At 33.7% G+C, this 22014-nt stretch overlaps 1 protein-coding gene across 2 annotated transcripts in view; it reads left to right on the top strand.

Annotated features, from left to right (window-relative positions):
- The window catches only part of LOC143907493 (semaphorin-1A), a 216428-nt gene that overhangs the window by 141222 nt on the left and 53192 nt on the right, over positions 1-22014 (top strand). For both annotated transcript variants that reach the window (XM_077424312.1, XM_077424311.1), the window contains exon 5: positions 18283-18453. In XM_077424312.1, the coding sequence (XP_077280438.1) occupies positions 18283-18453 (171 nt within the window). The remainder of the gene's footprint in view (positions 1-18282; positions 18454-22014) is intronic.

Genomic DNA, 22014 nt, shown 5'->3' with positions numbered 1-22014 from the left:
TTTTTTTGCGCGAATTGATTTTCAAAGAATATTTCGCCGCAAAATGACGTACTTATATTCCATCTCAACAGTCTTTCTTCTAACGCTGTAATGTGCAGATATGGTATATGTAAATGCAGTATTATTGTAGTTTTTTTACAAAATAGACATAAAAATACATCATTCATACAACCTATTTAATTTATATCATCTTGATTAATTTCAGCACGATTACGAATGTAATCATACTGAAATACGAACTTTATATGTCGACAATTTCGATGTTATTGAAACATGTAGTGTTTAAGAGAAAGTACCACGTTAAATTCCGTAGAATATCATAAAAAATGCCCCTTAGGATATAAACTTGCGCAACCACTTCTCAGATCGCGACCGACTTTCGGCGAAGTTTCCACAGATTATAAATTGCGCGATTCTCGTAGCCGGATCGAAAAAATTTCAACAAGAAGCAGGCCAAAGTTGGACGCGTTTCGTACAAATCAAACTTTCAGGAAACACTGTGGCCGACACCAGGTCGTAACATATACAACCGTTGACTCGCCGGCTTCCGGCCTGAGATAAATCGCTCGCGAAGTTTGCATTTTCATAATTCAAGATCGATTTGCGGGAGTTTTGCGTATATACATTCTAGAACGTAATTTACGCGGAAAAATCCAAATGATCGACCGTTAATTTTGTTCGCAGCTTCTTGCAACTCGTAGCGGAGTTAAATCACTCGGTAGGTGGTGCAAAAGTGAGCAAACCATATATTTTCTTCGCATTTATTCTTGGAAAGTACAGGTAATTGAGAAAAATAAGAAAGTTGGACTGATGTCGAATCCTAGGAGTCAAAATCTTCTTGAAATATCAGGAACGAGATGGAAACCTTGATTTTAATTTTAAAGTTTTGAGAATTGAAATTGAAATCCTGCAAACTTTCACCATCTTTACACTGACATTTGCTTGGTTAAAATAGTTAGCAATCTAATGCTTTCTATTTTGTAAAGATTTTGCAGCACTCAGAAATTATTTTAATAAAATTATTCTTGACATTTTTCTTAACGGAATACAAAGATATGCATTTAATTGAACGAATTAAAATCTTTCCTTGTTTAAAGTTGTACCTAAATTTCTTTGTTTTAGTCTTTATGTAGTTAAAATTCGGCGCTAAATAAAATTCTTGAAATTTATTTTGTTTATACAGGTATCTTTGACAGGAAAAAGAAAAAGAAAACGAAAAACGTGAAATTAAAATAGTAAACACATTTTGATTAGATTAATAAAAGTGTTTGGGCAAACGAATGAAAATAATTATGGCTATAGAAATGTATTTGCAAGCAGAATAAATTGTATATGCGTATCATCAAAGTGAAAAATGTGAATTTTTGTTTAGGGCGACTAACAAGAGATATAATTACGCCCATCTGTACTGTGCATTTCATTTGACAGAAACGTAATTACATATATTTTTCAGCGTGACTAAACGTACTTAGCCATATATCACGAATATTTTTAATGCATTCTGTTTAATTTTAGACAAATTGTGAAGATGGCTACATTTCGCTTGGCCCTTTACCACTCTCTTTGCTTCTTTCTGTCTGAAAAGACGCGCGCGTTCTTGTGTCTGCATATCTACAAGAAAAATCTGCTGCGTCAATGAAAAATTCTGCTACCACCGAATCCCTTTTCTAAAGTTCGGAAAACTTTATTCAATTCAGTCTGATCTACATTTCCTAAATATATATCAAGCTACAAGCAGTATATTGCTAAATAGCAATATTATTTGTATTTTTTTTGTGATGTCTAAGACTGCAGCTTGCTAAATGCTTATTAATGTTACTTGATAACATCTATTAGTATTACATGTATAAAAAATTAATAAAGGTCTATCAGGCTTAACGTCAACAAATTTTTTAAATTCTGCAAAAGGTGATATAAAAGTTATTCAAATATAATTAAAAGATATAGGTTATTCAAGATTAAATAAGTATTCTAACAACATTAAAAATGTTAACAAATTAATATAAATTTATAAATACAATAACATATTTATTAAAAGATAAAACAATGTGCGAAGGCGAATGATATATCTATTGTAAATCATCTTCATGAAATTATTGATAGTTGATCAATTATTAACTATTTTATACTTTTTATATATATTTATCGAGAATATATACGGCTGTATTATCTCATCGATTTGAAACAGCATAACTGCATTGAGAGGTCGTGCGAGAAAATTTGATCTGGTTCCGAAAGCCTTCGGTTGGAGAAACTGATCGGAGAAGTTTAACGTTCTGGAAAAAGCGTAATATCTTAGCCAGCCCCCCACCCCGAGCCCACTCCGCAAGCGCCGCGTCGCTGAAGTACAATTCGGCGTAACGAAGCGAGCAGAACTGTTGGTTTTCTCGGGCGCGCGCGTGCGCGCGCGGATGAAAACATCAAGCCGAGAAACCGGACCCCTTCGATATTCTAGAGCCAACTATGGAGATACGGTCATTTGCTCAAATTCGACTCGGAGGAGACTCTCATGTACGCGATCGCTTCCATTTTGCTGGATCGGGCGACGCCCCGGCCGGCGCCGCGTCTTATAACGTTTCACCGTGCCCTTTCCCGTTTCTCCCCTGGGATTGTCGACTCTGCTCGTTGCAGCTGATTGCGGTTCGACCTAACGGATTCGAGTTAATACCGTCGCGATAATGTCACGACCTCGGTCTCTCGTTCCAAAGCGAGAAGTAAAAAGAAACGCCTGTCCTCGCCGTCTTTGTGCGTATATGTGTGTCCTCTTTCTTCCTACGAGCTTGTTTCTCACAATCGGAGTCGTTTGATACCCGCGCCCTTTCTATCTCTATCTTAATCCACCGTTACTTACTATCCATCTCCTTTTTCTTTTTTTTTTTATCGCTTTTCTTGAATACATCTTGAATATATCGATTTCTCTCTCGTAGGGAGATAATAGGATCGTTCTCGTCTTTCTTCCTTTCTTTTTTCCCTTTTCGATACGCTGCTTTAAAGTTTTTGTCTCTCTTTCGTTCTTATTCACTCTTCTCTTGACTTCCTTTTCTTCCATGATGTCCTTTCATTCTTACGCCTCATTGGGACTCTATTCTGAACGAAAAGATCGATTCGCGAGAAAGGCAGGAGTTTTGCCCTCGACGAAATCGCGGGCAAAGAATCGTCGCGTCGCCGCAGGATTGCCGGAGGCAGCAATACTGGATAATCTGGAGATGTGTGAGGATTCACATCGAAAGGGGAAACGTTTTTACGTAGGTAGAATATTAAAAATATGACGCCAAGCAAAATGTATTTATATAGCGATAAGAAATAGGTAGTTTGGATTTTTTTCGAGAATGGAATTAAGGATTTTTTACTCGAAATTATGTCATAAACAAATAGGAACGAGAGAAACATTGGAACAATATTACAAAATATCACAATTTTTTGCACATTGTTTTTTATATACGATTTAGATTCAACAATTTATTTATATGTTTGTGATATGGATATTTCGACAAGTGTCAATGACGTAATGTGTGTGGAAACAGATTTTTTTATTCCCCAAAAAAGCGATATATGAGATTATGAGTAGAATATTCTTATTGAAAAATTTATAATATTTTATTGTACATAGGTGAGATACATGTTTTAAATTTTTTTCAGATTATGAATTTAAATCTCTTATACAATAAAATATTAAAAAATAGTATTTCTAAATTTTTTATATATCTAAAACTTTAAATAAATTAAGATATAAATAAAAGTATGAGCAAAAATCGCGAAAAATCGGATGATTATATTCTGCAAATAATTGAAAATACGTTAATGCAATAATATATTACATACATTACATTTATTAGCGTCGCATACGTTCAACAATATACATTTATACAATACAAAAGTTTATATTATATATTACCATCAGATTGTCAAATAAATAATAACATTTACGGATTGTACAAATTATGTGTATTTAGAGATACCTCAATGTTTAAACATGAATATTTGACAATAATCAAATATAAAGCTTCTTTTAATAATTATCGCGGAAGTTTTGTGATGAAAGCTAGCTATTCCTAATGATTATCGTAATTTGTCGCTATCTACTCAACTTATTAATCTATTTTAACTGCCGTCAAACGAGCTCGTGATATTTATTGCTGCATTTAGAATTACTATCTATTCGAATGTTCCCGGAAATAAGTTATTCATCCGTGTGCTATCAACGGCGATAGCATGGGGCGGAGGCCGCTTGTTGTTAATCAGGTCCGAGATTTCATAGTTATCTTAGCAATTCCGGGTACAATACCGCGTAATAAATATATATTTATCAGTATTAATATATGTATATATATTGATACAGTTTGTATGTCGAATTTATTATGTCAAAAATATATCACATGTGTAATCGAGCAAGAAGATATAGTTCTTTTCACAATAATGTTTTATGGTTCTCGAAAAGAGGTGATATTATAACTATGTAAATAATGTAGGGTTTTAGGGTGCAATTATCGTTTATGATTATGAAAAGGAAAATTTTATCTCACGGATTTCACTATTGCATGTTTTTAACTGATTGGAATTATACATGCATCTTATATAGTCTATATTATAGATAATTAAATTATATTACAAATGAATTATATGATTACACTGCCTTTCATGATATAATGTTAAAAAAGCCTGGCACGGGGCGAATTGCATGGCATTGTCGGTATTGTACCGGTGTCGACTTATTGTCATGGCACCGGTCGCGTGCCATCCATATATTTCCGCTTAACGCACCATCAAAAGAGGGAGTCCGGGGGCAAGTTTAATCTATTTATCGCGGCTGCCGGGAATACCCTTTCCTCCCAGTCTTTTCTTTTCCGTGTATAAGTGCACTCAGGGCTTTCCAGCAGCTACGAACTTCCTCTGACATCCTCCCGCCCTTCATCGGGCTGCCTTCAACAATTCTCCCTCCTCTCTTACCCCCTGTGCCCACGTACATACTCGTGATCACACACGCACAATCTCATATGCGCATGCATCTCTTGTCTGCCTCGCATTACTTTATAGCGGCTTGTAACTATGGGCTTTCCTGCACCTTCGTGTGCTACAGGCGGCACAATTAGTGCACGCCATTAGTCAGCAGCCTTTTCCTCCTGTACACAAAATTGTGTCCCGGTAAAGGCGCCTCTGTGTCTACTCGAGAGAAGAGAAAGGGTGGATAATAGGTACGTGCGGGGCAATCCCTTCTCTTCGGGGGGATGTGATGCGACAACGGTAGAACGAGGCGTGGCGTGCTTAAACAGATATTAACATGAGAGAGAAAGAGAGAGGAAAAAGAGAAAGAGAAAGAAAAGGAAGAGACACCCCCGCTCCGCGTTACACGGTGACGCTCGAAAGTTGCGCTAAAGTGTCTTCTTTCGTGACGTTGGATCGTCTTTTGTTATGCAAACCCCGTATATGTGCTGCGCGAATCAACGGATCCGTTGCGCTATCGGTATCGGGTTGTCAGGGTGTGCTTAAAATTTAATTTTGCCGGAGTAGCGGCATCAAATTCTTTAGTTGGACTTCGAGGAATTTTTGGAATGTTGGCCTCAACAGGCGAGACCTTGTTAGGGTTGAATTAGAGCGTACGTGACCTATGTTAATATATTCCTACTATATGTACAACGGAATTTCATTATTGCTAAATTGATTTTCGAAACCGCTAATCTTGAAATATTTTTTGTCTCTTTCAAGATGTAAAAGCAAAAGAAAATATTAATAAAATGCAAATTTTATTATATTATTTTTTTCGTGCGTCCGTTTTCTCTTCTTTTGTATGCATGTAATGAATAGGTGAAAAACATGACTTTTTTTAGTACGATCAAATCTTAACTGCTATGTCATTTTATTTATAGCATTCTATTAATAACATGTTACAAAATTGCGCAATAATTTTATTATTTACAGTGGAGCTATTTATATGAACAATTATATCTAAATTTGATGCTTGTATGCAATTATTCACACACCTTCGAAGCATTCCACGGTCGATGACCGCTTAACATATTTGAGGTAATCAGTACACTAAAAATAAAATAAACTAAAACAACATGACATTTCGTTATATCGATTCTATATGAAGAGGAGATAAAAAATATACACTGAAATATGTTTACAATTTTATTTTTCTGTGCTTCAGAAAATACATCTAATTTTAAAGTTGAAAAATGTGTACCATCGTTTCTATATTTTGAGCTTGCATCATGTACCTACTTATAAACAAATTTGCTCAAACGAACAAATTTTTTTTCACTTAAATTTGTTTTATCTGTAATCTACACATCGATTGTGTCATTCGTTTAAAATAAGAATTAATAAATGCATAAATAACATCATAATTTATAAAATTTACATATTTTGCATTGGATATTATAATTGTATTTTTGCAAGATTAAATTACTATGCGTGAATATATTTCTGTGTATATATCCGCAGCGTATTTGGTCAAACAAATATTCTATTCTTTACATGTATATAAGTGAGAAAAGTTTCGGAGGTGTAGTGTCAACCAACGTCCGTGTTACAAATATTACCCAATAACGCGCACAAATACGCGGCCGCTGTTCTCTGAAAGCATGGCACAGATACGATAGAAAGCTTGTTTTCAAAGAGTATTTGAGAGACCTTTCCGCCGCGCGTTAACTCTATTGTGAGCGCTGCAAAAGCTCCTGCCTTTTCCTGGCTACGTAGAAAATAATGGTTGGTAAAGGCGCCACTATGTCTACTGTTAAGGGAAAGCCGCGGTATGGGAATAATACGCACATACACCTTTTTCAAGTCGCGACGACGGGAAGGCTGCGGTATATCTTTCACGTCGGAACCTGGAAAAAGAATTCGTACGATCGCACCGATATTATCTGAAAATATAGTCGACTACAAATATCTTTGGATTTTTAATATTTTGTCTTTGAATTGGTCTTTTTTTACTCACTGATTTGGAAATAGCCAATTTTATTATCATTCTTATGTTCTGTGTATATTGCGAGAAAATGATGCATTTTATTTTTTTGCTCTTTTTTTAAATATCTAGATTTTTAGTTTGTAATATCGTTGTATCGTTTATTTATATTTAATATCTAGTATATTATTATTTGTAACTTTTGACGGACTAAAAGTGCGGATTAGTTCCATTTTATTATTAAAGTTTTATTAATAACCCAAAGAAATTGTTATCGCGCGTTAATGTAAAGTTTCTACGTTGAAACGGGAAAGATGCGGGTTATTTGCCCCCTTAACACTATAATGTAAGATGAAACTAACGATGCAATGTAAAATTGGAAATTAGAGACAAAAATTATGCCAGCGAATTCTCGACAATATTGCTCTCCTAGGAGATTTGGTTCAGTGTAACCCCAGTCCGACTGAATGGAGCTTGAAAATCAGTGTCGACAATAAAGGTACGCGCGATGTACAAGAGCACGACAGCACTCGAGGCACTCGTTTTCGAGATACTGAAATTTCGAAAGATCCATCAAGCAGAAGAGTACTCCCTTTATGATCGCACATTGTGCAACGCCGCAAGACGACACCTGCGTCATTCATAAAAGCCGGATTACTCGGCTATGCACACGTCGTAAGAGTATTAACTTCGCTCTGCACGCTATATGTATATAGTGTTCTAAAATTACAGATGTTTCTTTCTCGATTAAAATTTGGAGACAATATTTTTTCCGCAGAAATGTCGAAACAGAGGTCATCGCGCGTCTACGATCTCTTTTTTTCCAATTTTTAATATTGAATATATTTGTAATTAGCACCAAATTAAACTTTTTTATTAATTATTTTCAGACTGAAGGATACAATTTTTTTTTTTTAGTTTACTTGATTTGCAAAAATCTTTTGTTTTTTAGTTGTCAATTATTTAGAAGCTACAAATGTCGATATTTTTGTTAAAGATAAATTGTTCTCAAATCGGTCAAAAATTTGTGATGAAAAAGACACCCGATGGTTTCAGTACATTCTGAATGTCGATAAATCCGATCGAGGGTTAAAGAGACACCAACATGTCGCTGTTGGTGATGTTGCATCTAATTGTGTATGTCAATCAGAGAGTCAGTCAGTCAGTCAGTATACATTTTCCGGATGAATATGCCGGAATTATACGTATGTGTGTTCACAGTTTAAACGTTCGTTAGGGAGACATCAGGCGAGCGTGAATACGAGCGTAAGAGCGCACCCTCTCGCGTACTCTCAAGCATCTCGTGTCAGCTCGCACGCACGATGATGGCGCGTCGCATCGCAATGCGAAATAACGAGTCTCAAGTGTCGCACTCCAAACCACCGCCCGCTTCGAAGTAAGAACGGTTTAAAACATCTGAAACTCTTTCCTGTGCGCTATTTATACCGTGCAGGGGTGCTGTGTTTATTCTAAGCCCGTCGAATGTTGTCGAACCGCAAGAATTGCGTCAATTTGACTAATATAAATGTAACGTTGTTTTATAGTTTTATTTGTCATTAATTTTATAGCTGGATTTTTAAACTTCTCCGAAACTTTTTCCACCAAACTTAAAATAACATTTATTTATATGTTTTAACTTTTTTATTGCCAGATTTTTGCAGCAATTTAAAGAAAAGTAATTTTAAATTTGCTGCATGCTATATCTATTTCGAAACTTCTATGACTATAGGCAAGCATAAAACGGCACATCTTGTGTATATAATTAATCTAATTTTGCTTAAATAAAACAAGAAAAGATTATTCTCAAATATGAAATTGACAAAAGACTATAATAACTATTATTTATTAACATGCGTGATATACTTTAAAAGTATTTTTATATAGTGTAATATATTGCGCAAAACATAGTCGCAACGTCGCATTTGGCACATATGTACTTTGTCTCTCGTTCTCTTTATTTTTTCCCTTTTAGAAATATGAGTACAGACATACTCTGCCTCTGTATCTTTTTGCAAGGTTTTTAGGGACTTATGAAGGGAAATGTCTTTCAGTTAATCTTGTCGGAGTTTTGCCACTAAAGGGTTGCTTCCAGTATATACCTCGGGAGCGGTATTAAAAAGTTTAATCTTTCATAAAACCCAAGATATCAGTTCGATAATGTTTAGTTAAAGAAATGACGCACATAAAATGTTACAACAAAACATCTCAGCTTTTCCTCGCTCTTATTATAGATAAGAAAATGACAATTCTTTTAGAATTACAAAACTCTGAAATAAAATATATAATAAAAGATATAATAATTTAAGAGACTTTTAAATCTTTTTAAATAATATTAATGCTTTGTTATATAGTCACACCTATTGTGGAAAAACGCAATTTCTATCACATCTATTATAATATATCTAATGTGAAGGAAACTTGTTAATATATTTATTTAATTAATAGTATGTGCATTCTCGTGTAAATTTGTTACAACAAATGTAATCGAGGAAAACATTTTTTTTGATAGTGCATGATAACATAACTAACTTCCTCGCATTTGTGTATTTCTTTGTACACCGATACACAATCCACAAAAGTTTATTGTGCATACAGTAAATCAGAAAATATTGTCTGTAATATTATTTTTTGTACAATTTTTGAATCATATCTTTTATTATATTGCGGAACTGTGTGCTAAACGAAAAGTTTGTCAAAAATTATTATAGAAACATTTTTGGTAAAAGAATGTATAAAACCACATCTAGATTTAATAAATAGAGCGCCATGGCAACTCCAATATTTTACATCGACAAAGTTTTGAGGATTCGTGTATGAATACTTATAATAAATATTATTAATTAATGCATAATGAATTTATTGATATTTGATTTTCTATCGGAAAATTTCATTAATTACTACATATAAAATATGAAGTCGTTATAGAAACAATTTAATAGGAACTATTTATAGAACAAAACAAATAGGAACTTATATTAAACTTAATTTTACTGACAAAACAGGATTTTAATTTGATTTCTTTTAAATGCCACGATATTTAATGTTAAAAACTTAAGAAATTTTAATAGATATTAATAAGTTATTAAAGTTTTATTAAAGATATTGATTCCAAATTTGTTATAATTTCCAATAAAATGAGATAATGCGTGAATAATTTATCTGAAATTATAAAGATTCATTAAATATATTGTTAAAAATGTAATCTATTAATGTAGTATTCTGCGCGCGTAAAATATTAAAGTTTTATATTTGAATATAAAGTTACAAATACTTAATAACTCAATAGTTAAAAGTAACATAGTTTTATTTAGTGTATAAAACACATGAATATTAAGAGAGAGAGAGAGAGAGAGAGAGAGAGAGAGAGAGAGATTAATTAAAAAAGATATAATAAATAATATAAATTGATAGGAATAAGTAAAACAAATCTATTAATTGTTTTTATTTCTTGATTTTACATAATAAACTTCAGTAATGGATGTATATAATTCTCTGTTCTTTTATTCTTATAAATAAATAGGTAGGTAATAAAATCTCATTTGTACTGATAAATTTCCATTGTATGGAATAACACATATCAGTCAGACTAGAAAGCTGGTTTCTACCGGCTCTTCAGAAATAAATTTAATTTTTCACTCAACAACAGAATAATAAACCATCTATACAATGTCACATTAATTACGAAAATTAGAAAATGTTACATGCAATTTAATCAATAATGCATTAATATATTATTTCGTAAAAGACACAACTGATGTTTTGCATAAAATTTCTACAGGTATGGTTCTTCCATTATATGAAACTAATAATCAGTAATTTAAAAATTCATTTATATCATCATATTTTAACACCCGATACACGTATATGAAAGAATCTACATGATCCAAAAACTCTAATTTTTTCTATTATTAAATTTTTTTCAGTGATTAGAAATAAAATCAGAGTTAGTATAATTTGCGTATTTTATTGCTGTTTTCGAATTAAGTATAGCACTTTTGTAGGAGCAAAATAAATGACAATAATTATTTTGTGCTCTGACTTTAAATAATAACATTGGTGCGCGTATTCTCCGATAGCCAATCCAATTATAGATTTCTAGAAGAAAAACACACGTTTGCTCGGGAAATGTAGCACAGCTCTACTTCGCGTAGCAGTCACGAATTCGATTCCTGTCGCGAAATTGAAAAATCGGTCTGTTTTATCGGCCACACACTCGCGAGTAGAGATTAAATTAGAAAAAGGGAGTATCTCTCTCATCTCTTCTTTTGCTGGTGGATCGTATCCACGTACTGTTGTTCGCTCGTACGTTCAATTGCATATGTGCATATCCTGGCTCATACTAGGCACCGTATACGGTTTAGCGCATTATACCGGCGTGCCACAATGCGTGCTTGTTATATCTTGTATCGTATTCACGAATGGTCCCAGAATTTCGTAAAAGCATAGCATATGAAGTACCTGAGAGAGAGAGAGAGAGAGAGAGAGAGAGAGAGAGAATATCTTAAATTATTTGAAATATTACAATGTTTCAAATACAATTATAATGTTATTAGTACAATTCTAAAATTATTTATAAAAAAGTTTATAATATATTTATTCAAACTTACACACATTTACATATATTCCGATTACTTATGAAATAAAATTCGATATTAATATTGAAATATAATACGCGCGCATCTGATATTAATATTACAATACAATTCTATATTAATTATAAAATTTGATATTAAAATATGTTTAATTTAAATTTACTTTGGTTAATTCCATTATTATTAGATTTATCACATTTCTTGATTTAAAATTGAATGAAAAGATGCTTAGTTCAGTAAATTCATCAGCATCAGCTAAACTTTACATACCTATTATAGTGCCATACCATAAACTAAACTTTCGTCAGATGTCTCTTTTATATGCTGACTGACGACATGTGTCAATCAGTTTCAACAAGTTTAAACGTTTCATATTGTTATTTTCGTATGCCCAAGTTAGTTCCTGGACTCTAGTCTTACGTTATTAGAATTAGGAAAGTTTAATCGAAACTATAGGGCGGAAACTTGTCGAACGCTGGAAAAACTTTCACGGCAGGACGCGTGATGACCATAGTAAATTTAGCCGTCGGATGGAGGGTGTCACCCACCAGCTGACGTCTTCCGCCAGTCTGGAACATTGAAAAAAGTGAATTGTTTTTCGGCTTTTTTCTTGAGAAGAAAATTAATTCCCAAGGAGCACCATAGTCGTCGCGCGAATGAGCCGTTACAGCAAGTGTAGAATAACACATCTGATAATAATTGGAAAGTTGACTTGCATCGACATTTTCGCAAAAAAAAAATAAAAAAAGAATTACTCGTGGTACGTAGCTATGATTTAAAAAATATTTTCAATAATTTTGTACAAGATATTCTATATGTATATATAGAAAAGAAAAAAATGTATCAGAAATTTTTAATTAAAAATCGAATTTTGTTATGAATGATAAAATCATTTATATTATCTGATATGATAATATAAATGATAACAAAATTAAACACACAGGAACGAACTATGAGCATCGGCATAGCAAAATCTTTGTTTGTAAATTATTTTAAGTACAACTATTTTTAAAACACCAGAAGATGTTATAAAAGTGCAAAACTTATACGTTTAAATGGCGAATGATAACATAGTTTTGCAAAGCTACAAATGGAAAAGAACAAATGAAGTAATTACATAAGCTAACACATGAAGAGATACCTATATTCTATATATGAGAAAAGATAATCGTATATGCTTGTGATTATACATTATACGTTTTGTAACTGGGAGCTTTTCAGGCTTCTATGTACGTAGGTACAACGATATTAATAATAACTATGGAAAACAAAGGCAAATAATTTGCAAGCAGTATAACTATCTATAATACAAAGGATTCACATTATAAAGTGCTCATAAAATTGCGTCTAATATTGGACTTTAATGAAAGCAATACAGAATACGATGTTTTAATAAATTTTCTGCGTTATTTAATTGTATAATAAAAGCGATTTTCTCAAAGCTGTTCTTATAATGAAACACTTTATCATGAATAATATTGTCTTTGCTTGTATCGGGTTGTTAATTACATATTCGAAAGCCGTAATTATTTAATTAATAATATTCTCTCTCTCTCTCTCTCTCTCTTCTCCTTTTTCCTTTCTCTCTTTTTCTTTACAATTTTCGACTACAATTTCACGAAGAAATTGATAAAATATGATTTGATTGATACTGACAAAAATTAATTAGAAAAAGGAAATGTAGTAATACGAAAGACTGCATATCTGGTCGAGTACTGAAATAGAAAAGTGCAGCGCGACTCTTTGTCTTGCACAGAATAAGAATATCTCGAAGGTGCGGCGTACAATAGTAAGAAAAGACCAAGGGTGTTTTATTTCAACCGCGTTATTAGATTAAATACCAACTCGTGCAATATATACTCGCTACTGTACAGCAAACGACAACTGCTCGCCGGTTAATCCGCAGGTTAAAGCAAAACCGTCTCCGCCGCCGCCGGCATGGCGGAAAATTGAAAAGAGAGTCGGCTGACGCAGCTCGGCGTCCCAGTCCGCGAAATTACACTTGTCTGACTTCATTCTGGATACAATAGCAACGGAGATAGCAATGGTATGCGGGTTAATGAACAACGTTTAAAAATCTGTTGCTGAAATTACCATTTGCGCATGACGTTCGTCGAGATTTTATGGACAAAGGATTAAATTAGGAATAAATTTAACATAGAAGGATTTTAGTTAAATCGTAATTATTACTATTTCCTAAAAGAGTCTGGGGTTAGTATTATACGATTACTTAATAATTAATAATTTACTGTCTGGGAAAGAAAAAAATAAAAAAAACATGAAATTATACAAATGAAATTTTTGCTCTAAAAATAATGCAGTGGCTGTAATAATTTAAAAAGTTATCATTAAATCAGTTGGATGTTATTTTAGAGATTTTAATTAAGATTGACTGAGTTGATTTAGATATTTTAAGATATTAAGTGATTTTATAAATTCTTACTCTTATAAGATAATTATTGTAGATCGAGTTTTCAGAATATTAGGTTGATTAATTACCATCTTGAATTTTTTCTTTATATGTACAATAGATATATGTAGCAAACACTCACAAACGTATATATAATGTATAATATGACAATTAAACTGGCCATAATTGTTATTTGAATTTTAATCTGTTATATACATATATGTAAAAATTTGCATACTAATGACAGTCAGCAAAGTTATAAATAAAGCGCAATATGTCGGGAAATGGTAAGGGCGGTCAGTGGTGAGGACTCGCGAGCATTAGCGGTGTCTATAAATTCCGAACTTTGCAATGTAATTCAAACGGGACAAATGTAAGTTACTCCGTCGCGGCGCGTGGAATGATGTATTATCGGGCGTCACGTGCTATATAATTTATTATTCGTTTCTTGTTATTCATTATTCAGCACATTTGTCTGCGTTTGTCTCGGATTATAATAATAATGTAAAATCGATTGAGAATGGCAACGGAATATGAGTTAATTTTTCAACGACATATAATCGATTTTATAAGTGCTTCCACATTTTGGGAAAAAAAACCAATTCCAAATCAATCGACGACTTTGTATATAGACATTCGACGATTTTAGAACGTTTTGCTTGTAGAGAAGTGAATCAGATATAAAGATTTTAATTATTAACCAATTGTAACGTATTATTTAACTTTCTTCAAATGTGATATGACGTTGTAGAATGAGGAATAATACAGAATAAGGATTTTTTTTTCATATATTAAATCTTCTAATTCTAAATCGAATTCTTCTCTCTCTCTTTTTCTCTTTTTTTTCTATTTATATTTATTTGCATGAATATAATGCGAAAAGTGGAAAGAGGTGGAAATAAATTATACACGAAAATAAATATACTTTTTGCTCTTGTATTGACCGCGCACTCGGTCGTTATCGATGTGCCATTTTTACCCAAGTTGAGGGGCCAAAGCAACTTGTTGGCGTGCCGAAAAAGTTTTTACGAAATGCCTGGCGACTAATGCCTATATATAGCCAAACTCGCAGCTTTGGCCACGAGAAACAGACTACAGAGTTGGAAACACGTATATTCTACTTACTACGGAAGTACAAATGTTTCACAGCACCTTACCATACTTCCTTCGTACAATACTCTTGAATTACCCCAGCTCTCATATCTCGTTTCTTGGTATTTCAGCTAAGGAGGGTATTTAAGTTGCTTCGTTAAAAACTTTCGGGTTACCTGACCTGACTGTAAATATTTTTGCGCGATCTAGGATTCTAGCGAAGGGTGAGAAATACTCTGAGATTTTATTTGAGAAACAGTGGAAGACGTGCACATGATACATATTAATAAGCGAGCTTTAAGCTGTAATTCAAATTCAATAATCTTTGATATTAAATATGTATTTCCTATATATGTAGTACCTATACATATCTGAAATAACAGAATTGATATACTAAAGTTTACAATATATGTATATTTAACATATGTCTCCACCTTTTGCTTGAAATCATATTTCTTATTTGGTCATAAGTTGATTTTATTGCCTGATTACAAATCTGTACAAAAAGAAACAATCTAGTTAATGTCACATATCTCCTTGCTATATATGTCGATTTGAAATAATCTTGAATAATTTTGATGCAGACTACTCATCGCATCTTCCGCATTGCTCCAACATATCAATCCACGAACAAGATAAATTGGATGATTCGGATATATTTCTCTCAAAGACAGTTAATAAAATTCCGAGGTATAGGATCGGGACTAATTGTATAAGTATAGGATATACGCCAGATACTTTAATTCGTCCGATATCGCCTCATGCGTTTTAATTAAAACTTCTCGGCTTGAAAAGAAACTTTGATCGATTGCGAAGAGCGGATTACTTAATTCTGTAGAAAAAACGAATATAAAGGAGACTCGTCCCGTCGGACAAATCTTTCCTTTCCGTTTACTCCCGGATAAGCATACTGCCTCCCTTTTTCCGCATCTCCTCCACCGCCTCCCTGTCTGAAAGTTACGCACTGACAGGATCCAGTCGGAATATCCGAATCAAGTCTGCGAACAAAGGGAACAAAAAATTATGAGAAGTTCTCGCGGGCGCCACATTGCGCCGCCGCGCCGGTATGATGTTCCGAAGTCGAATTTATTCGCGGGTTAAAGCGTAAAATCGGCCACCGGCAGGCTCGAAACTGGCGAAATCGTATTACTCGATGAATATGCAGTACGATTTTGCGGTCGAAAGTTTTCAGTCGGTTTTGTAACTCGCCGTGCTGTTTCTGCTTCTGCTCGCACCGTAGTCCTAGAACTGACGGCGACGGCGACGACGACGATGACGGCCGAGAGATTCGCAGAAACGTATTCTAATAAGGGCAAAAAGCGGAATACATCACGCGGCTGTTCCCTAAATCACATCCGTACCCGAAATACCGTTCGGCTTCTTAATTGGTTCCTTTGCCGTTGCTACCGGGCACTGCGGCAAGATATCATTTAGGATCCAGAAATTAATTAAGAATCGCGTATATAGCGAACGACGTTAGTGGTTATAGAACGTTAATATATTTTCCTATTCTTATTCTTGATCTTTTAGAAATTATATTTGTAGACATGATGAAAAAGCAAAACTATTTGTCCTATTTTATTTATATATTTCGTTATTTTAGAAATTTATCTGACTAAGTAGAATTAGATTTTAGGATTTTATCCATTCGAATAACGACAGACGTTCGAAGATAATTTGCCTTCCCGGGACATAATTCGATTTCTCTATCGTGCTAAATGTACCCTCGTTACTCAATTTCCCGATCGAGCTATCGCTTCGAATTATTATCTAATTCGTTATATTCGATAAAATCAATTGCCATCTATCGGTTCAAAAAAAAATCATACACAAATGATAAAATTAAATTGTCACAAAAATTGGAAAGATATTTGAAATGTTTGAAAAACTATAACGTTTTTTACGTATTCTTGTGAACATTTAAAATTCGTCAAATATGATTTACAGTGACTCTTTTCTGCTGTTTGAAAAATACGTTTCGAGTCCCTTGATAAACTTATCAATCACGATAAAGAGAGTTCGGCGGGAAGTTCGTGTTCTCGCCTTCTTGAAAAAAGCATAGACGAGAGGAAATTCTTTGCGAGAATACACGGCTTAAACGTGCGCGTTTCGTTGAGGCGTGACCAGCCAAAATTATCGAGGAAACTGGAATTTCCCGGTCGGCCATGAAACGTCGTAAAGATATAACATAGCGCGCTGGAGAAGGAGCTGAATATAGCTTGTTCAAGGATTTCTGCTTGGCAGTATGCAGCTGCAGCTCCTGTCGTAACCTACCTTCTCTTCCTACCTTACCTTCTCGCCGCTCCTCACCTTCTTGTTGTTTCGTACACTCCGTGTCTCTCAACGTTGCCTCAGGGTCACGAAGTGGTCGGTTTAAACAAGGAGACCGAGTCACGGCAAGCAACGTTTATTTTTTTTTTCTTTTTTAATTGAACGAATAATATAATGTCCCAGAATTAGAATTGCGGCTAACCTTTTCCCGCTAATTCTTTTCTCCGCGAAATAATTCAGTGCTCGAGCTTTTTTTGTTTTTTTCCGCGCGTATACTGTTACTTTTCTCTTCTGTAGGATAATCTGCGCACTTTAAAACAATGCAGATATTAGGAAATACAAAATTTGGGAAACAGCCCAAATTATTATTTGTCACTGTATCTCAATGTAAGGACTAATAATACCGTATATGTTACCCTCTCAGTCGGAATAATAATACGTACGTTAATGACAAAGAGACAAGCCGAGGTACATCATCATTATTATCACGAGAGTGTTGTCATCGGATTAAGATTCAACCACTAGCGGCGGCCCTCATCATTTATTCCGCCGAGATCGCGAAAAATTTAAAAAGATTTAACGTCGCATTACATTTAATTCTTTAACGCGTACAGCTCACGCGATATAAATTATCCCTTAAAGTCGACTTTAACGTTAAGACGACTTTACATTTTTCGCGAATCCGGCTCTAAATCTGCCGAACGAAGCGCGTAACTCGTAAAATTAATGCGATACGAGGGAATTATTAAAACGAGTCTCTGCCTCGCGCGAAAGCATGAGATAGTGGCGGTATTCTCCGAATCGATATATATGTATATATGTCTCCTTCTCTCTTATTGAAAGTAAGGGGATCAAGATCCGTTAAGTCTCAATTTTCATGCAAGAGTATTAATCTTTGGTTGACCTCTAATCGGCTTTTGTTATACAAACTTGCATACTTCGCAGTGTACGTGATGCGAAGTTGGCCGAGACCCGAGGTACTAATGTTTGCTCGATCTTGTCTGTTTCAGAGATTGCAATGGTCCAGCACCGAGGCGCATCGCGAGCTTTGCTACTTGAAAGGGCGCAGCGACGACGAATGCCAGAACTACGTACGAGTGTTCGGCAGACAAGGCCCCGATCGTTTTCTCGTTTGCGGCACAAACGCCTACAAGCCACTGTGCAGACAATTCACGATCAAGGTAAGCTTATAAGTCCCAAAGCACATAGGGTGACCCTTAGTTGCATGTCGAAACTTCGAGGACTAAAGTTAAAAGATGTTTCAAGAGGAAAACGCAATTATATCCTTTGCACACGTCATAATAATTTTTCATGCAAGTCTTTATTTTCAAGAAAATAGATTTTGAAAATTGAATAACATGATTAACGATATAGCTTCTCACTTTGAATAACTTTTTATTACATAAATCACGTATATTACAATAAAGTGCATAGCAACAACGAATAAAAGACGATTGTTCTATTTGAAAAATAATAGAAAATTATTCAAGTTAGAAAGTTAAAAAGTTAAGTAAACTTTTTTATTCAATATTTTTTGTTTGTCACACACAAATCAAAAAGTAAAATAATGTCTAGTCCAATATAAAGAATCTGTTTTATACTTTACACTCTAGATTTAATTGAAAAATATTGACATGCAGTTAATGATCACTATACTTTTCGACATCGACACTTTTTCGCCTGTCAGTGAGTCGAGAAAAATACGAAGCGTATAACGTATCGTATAAAATCAAGTGATATTGCGAGCGAATCGGTTAATATGTGTAGAAGAACGAGCGATTGACTTCGACAGGTAATTTTCTCGGAGGGATTCGAAAACGTTCCCCGGAATTTAACCGCGCAATTGGTAAACCACATTTAACCCTTCGTGTTTGTAGAATATATACGGGAATGAGACGCCCCAGGGTTACCGCAATGGCATCGTTATATCCGTAACGGTATTGCTAACATTTCCTGAAAGTTTCATACAATTCCGGCACATATGGCTTTCAAATTACATAACGCTTTAGTCGTGCATACGTGCCGGACCCGGAACCTTTATTTATTTGCAAAATATCGTAAAGTGGCGGTAACTAATAGTTATATTTCATGAAATGATACTTCATTTTGTTGATCAGTTACGTTTGGTAAACATTGTGAGCTAGGTGTACAATTAAGTAATAATGATTACTAATCTTCGCAGTTACAATACGTTAGAAAGAAGAGAGAGAGAGAGAGAGAGAGAGAGAGAGAGAGAGAGAGAGAGAAGAGAAAGAATAAAGGAATAACACACAATAAAGCTTTTAGTTTTTTAATAATACAATAAATTTTTTTTTAAATACTTTGCACAAGAAGATGTAAAATCTTGTACAAGAAGAAAGCGCACACACATGCTACGCTCTGTTCAGTCAATGTATATATATTTAAATGTAATTTGTTCATTAAAAGGACAGAAATGATAATACAGTTGAAAAATTATCAAAAGCATAAAGGGAAAAACGCGGAAATTCTGTTTTAATAATTTTCTGCCTTGTTCTCAACCTCAATTATTCGCTCTGGCAGTAATTTATAAAGTCTCTCTGGAATTTCTTTTTATTCTAATCTTACTCATTCTACCTCGCACGTCTTTGATTCATTAATAGCTTGAAATTGCTTTCCACGAAAATATACAGTTTGGTGGCTTGTGCTAACATTCTCTAACAATCTGCAATAATATTTAAATCCGGAAAACGTGCTGACCATTGGAGAAAACACAGAAACGTTTTCTTTCAAAAAATATTATTTTACAACTTTTGTTGTGTACACTACAGCATTTTCTCTGTTAGACAATAAATTCGCTCTGGCAATACTAGTTTTTTTTTCTTTCTGCCTCTCTCTCTCTCTCTTTCACTCTATTTATTTTTAGATTATTTTAAATTAATAACAGCAATTATTTGATATTAGATAAATTCATAGTTAATACTTTCATTATACTATATTCCGATGACCGATACAAACCATCTTCATTCATTTACTACCATATATGTGATAATTTTCATTAATTACATAATAACGTAAGATAAATTGTGATAATATTTGTCAGGATTATCTAGATTGCATGATTTCCGTTTCTAATATAGACATCATTTATTTCTGCCTTTTTTTCTTTATTGGACATATCTCTTGTAAATCGCTAATAATCGGCTTGATATCGTGTTGTCAGTGCCGGTTCTTTCCTTAATCGTTTTTTATTGAAGATACTCAAACTTGTGAAGGACGTGTCGAACATTTCTGATATTAATTCAAACAACAACTTGTTGAACAATTTTTATCGATAATGCGAGTTAGAACAACTCTTAAAATTATTTTTTTAAAAAGAATTATAAGAATATTTTCTTTTATATATATAACCACTTTTTATTATTTTTTAATAAATTATAAATAAATTATAACTTTTTTGATTTCTTTCTATGATAATTGAATTTTTCGAAATAGAAAAGTTATATCACAAAAAGTCGTTTTAATCACAAAAATATAACGTTAATCTCTTTTCTACTTTATATCTTTTTACATTCTGTAATTTCTTCTTATCAGATTCGCAAACATAGGGTTCTTCAACTTAGAAAGAAGGTCAAGTCAAGACCTATACTTATTGATAATTATCTTAGATAAATCGCCAAATAGTTGTTTTCAATTATTATCACTTCAACAAAGTTTCCATGTAACTAATTAAGATTAAGGATCTATTTGAGTTTGATTCTTTTCTTCTGGATTTATTCGACTTGAAAGGCAAAGATTTCCCGTTGCAGTTAGTGATCGTAATTAATTCAAGACGTGTAAACGAGTAATCGAAAAAGGAAAATGATTAACACCACAGCGAGTTTTGCGGACGGGTGCTCTCAGCTGGATTTAAGTAAAGTTACGGATCGGAATAAGTTCTCGATGTGCGCTTATGCATGTAGAGCGAACGCAGCAAGACGTCGCGGCGCCCGGCGTCTTAATAATGGCACGTCGTGGAAATGCGTCGTCATGGCGAAACGACGACCAAGGTGGGCGGTGGATAGTGCAAAAGGAAAAAAAGGAAAAGTGCGGCACAAGGGCGTGATTTATCTGCTCGTATATCTTTTTCTTTCTTTTCTCCTTTCTCTCTCTTTCTCTTCCTTTCTTCCGATCTCGAACAGATGACGAGATTGCTGCAGGTGCACGGAAACCTGGTAACTGGTATCAAGGTAACGAGATAAGGCTATATCTTTGTTCAGATGCGTTTACCTATGGTTGAATCTGCTCTTAATACGCGAACAAAAATTATGGCATTATATAAAATAAACAAAAAAAAAGACAAATTATTTATCTGTTGAACAAATATTCTTGACAATTAAAATACAAAAGTATTATAAAAAAAATTGCCTAGAAAATATTAATTATTAAATATTAAGATATTGAGAATTATATATCATAATATACATACTTTATATATATATTAAGATGATCGCTAAATTCTGTTGCAAGTGAGTAGTGCAAAAAAATACTGCAAACATTTTATCTGAAAATATTTGTTCTTACGAATACACGTTGTATCCGCAGATATTTATACACAAAAATTGTTATTAACGTTGGTGGGCTTTACTTTAGAAAATGAAGTCGCTATGTATGTACAGATATGATCAAGAGATTAAAAATAATCAAAATACGCTACCCCGTCTAAATATCATTATTTCTTTTTTTTAAGAGTTAACGATCTCTTGTATATGCATCTTTGATAATTGTGGCTATCCAATTTTAAG

The sequence above is a fragment of the Temnothorax americanus genome, unplaced genomic scaffold (genome assembly GCF_048541705.1).
Source record: "Temnothorax americanus isolate GAGA-0224 unplaced genomic scaffold, ASM4854170v1 Scaffold82, whole genome shotgun sequence".
Lineage (NCBI taxonomy): Eukaryota > Metazoa > Arthropoda > Insecta > Hymenoptera > Formicidae > Temnothorax > Temnothorax americanus.
This window is presented reverse-complemented; position numbering and strand designations above follow the sequence as displayed.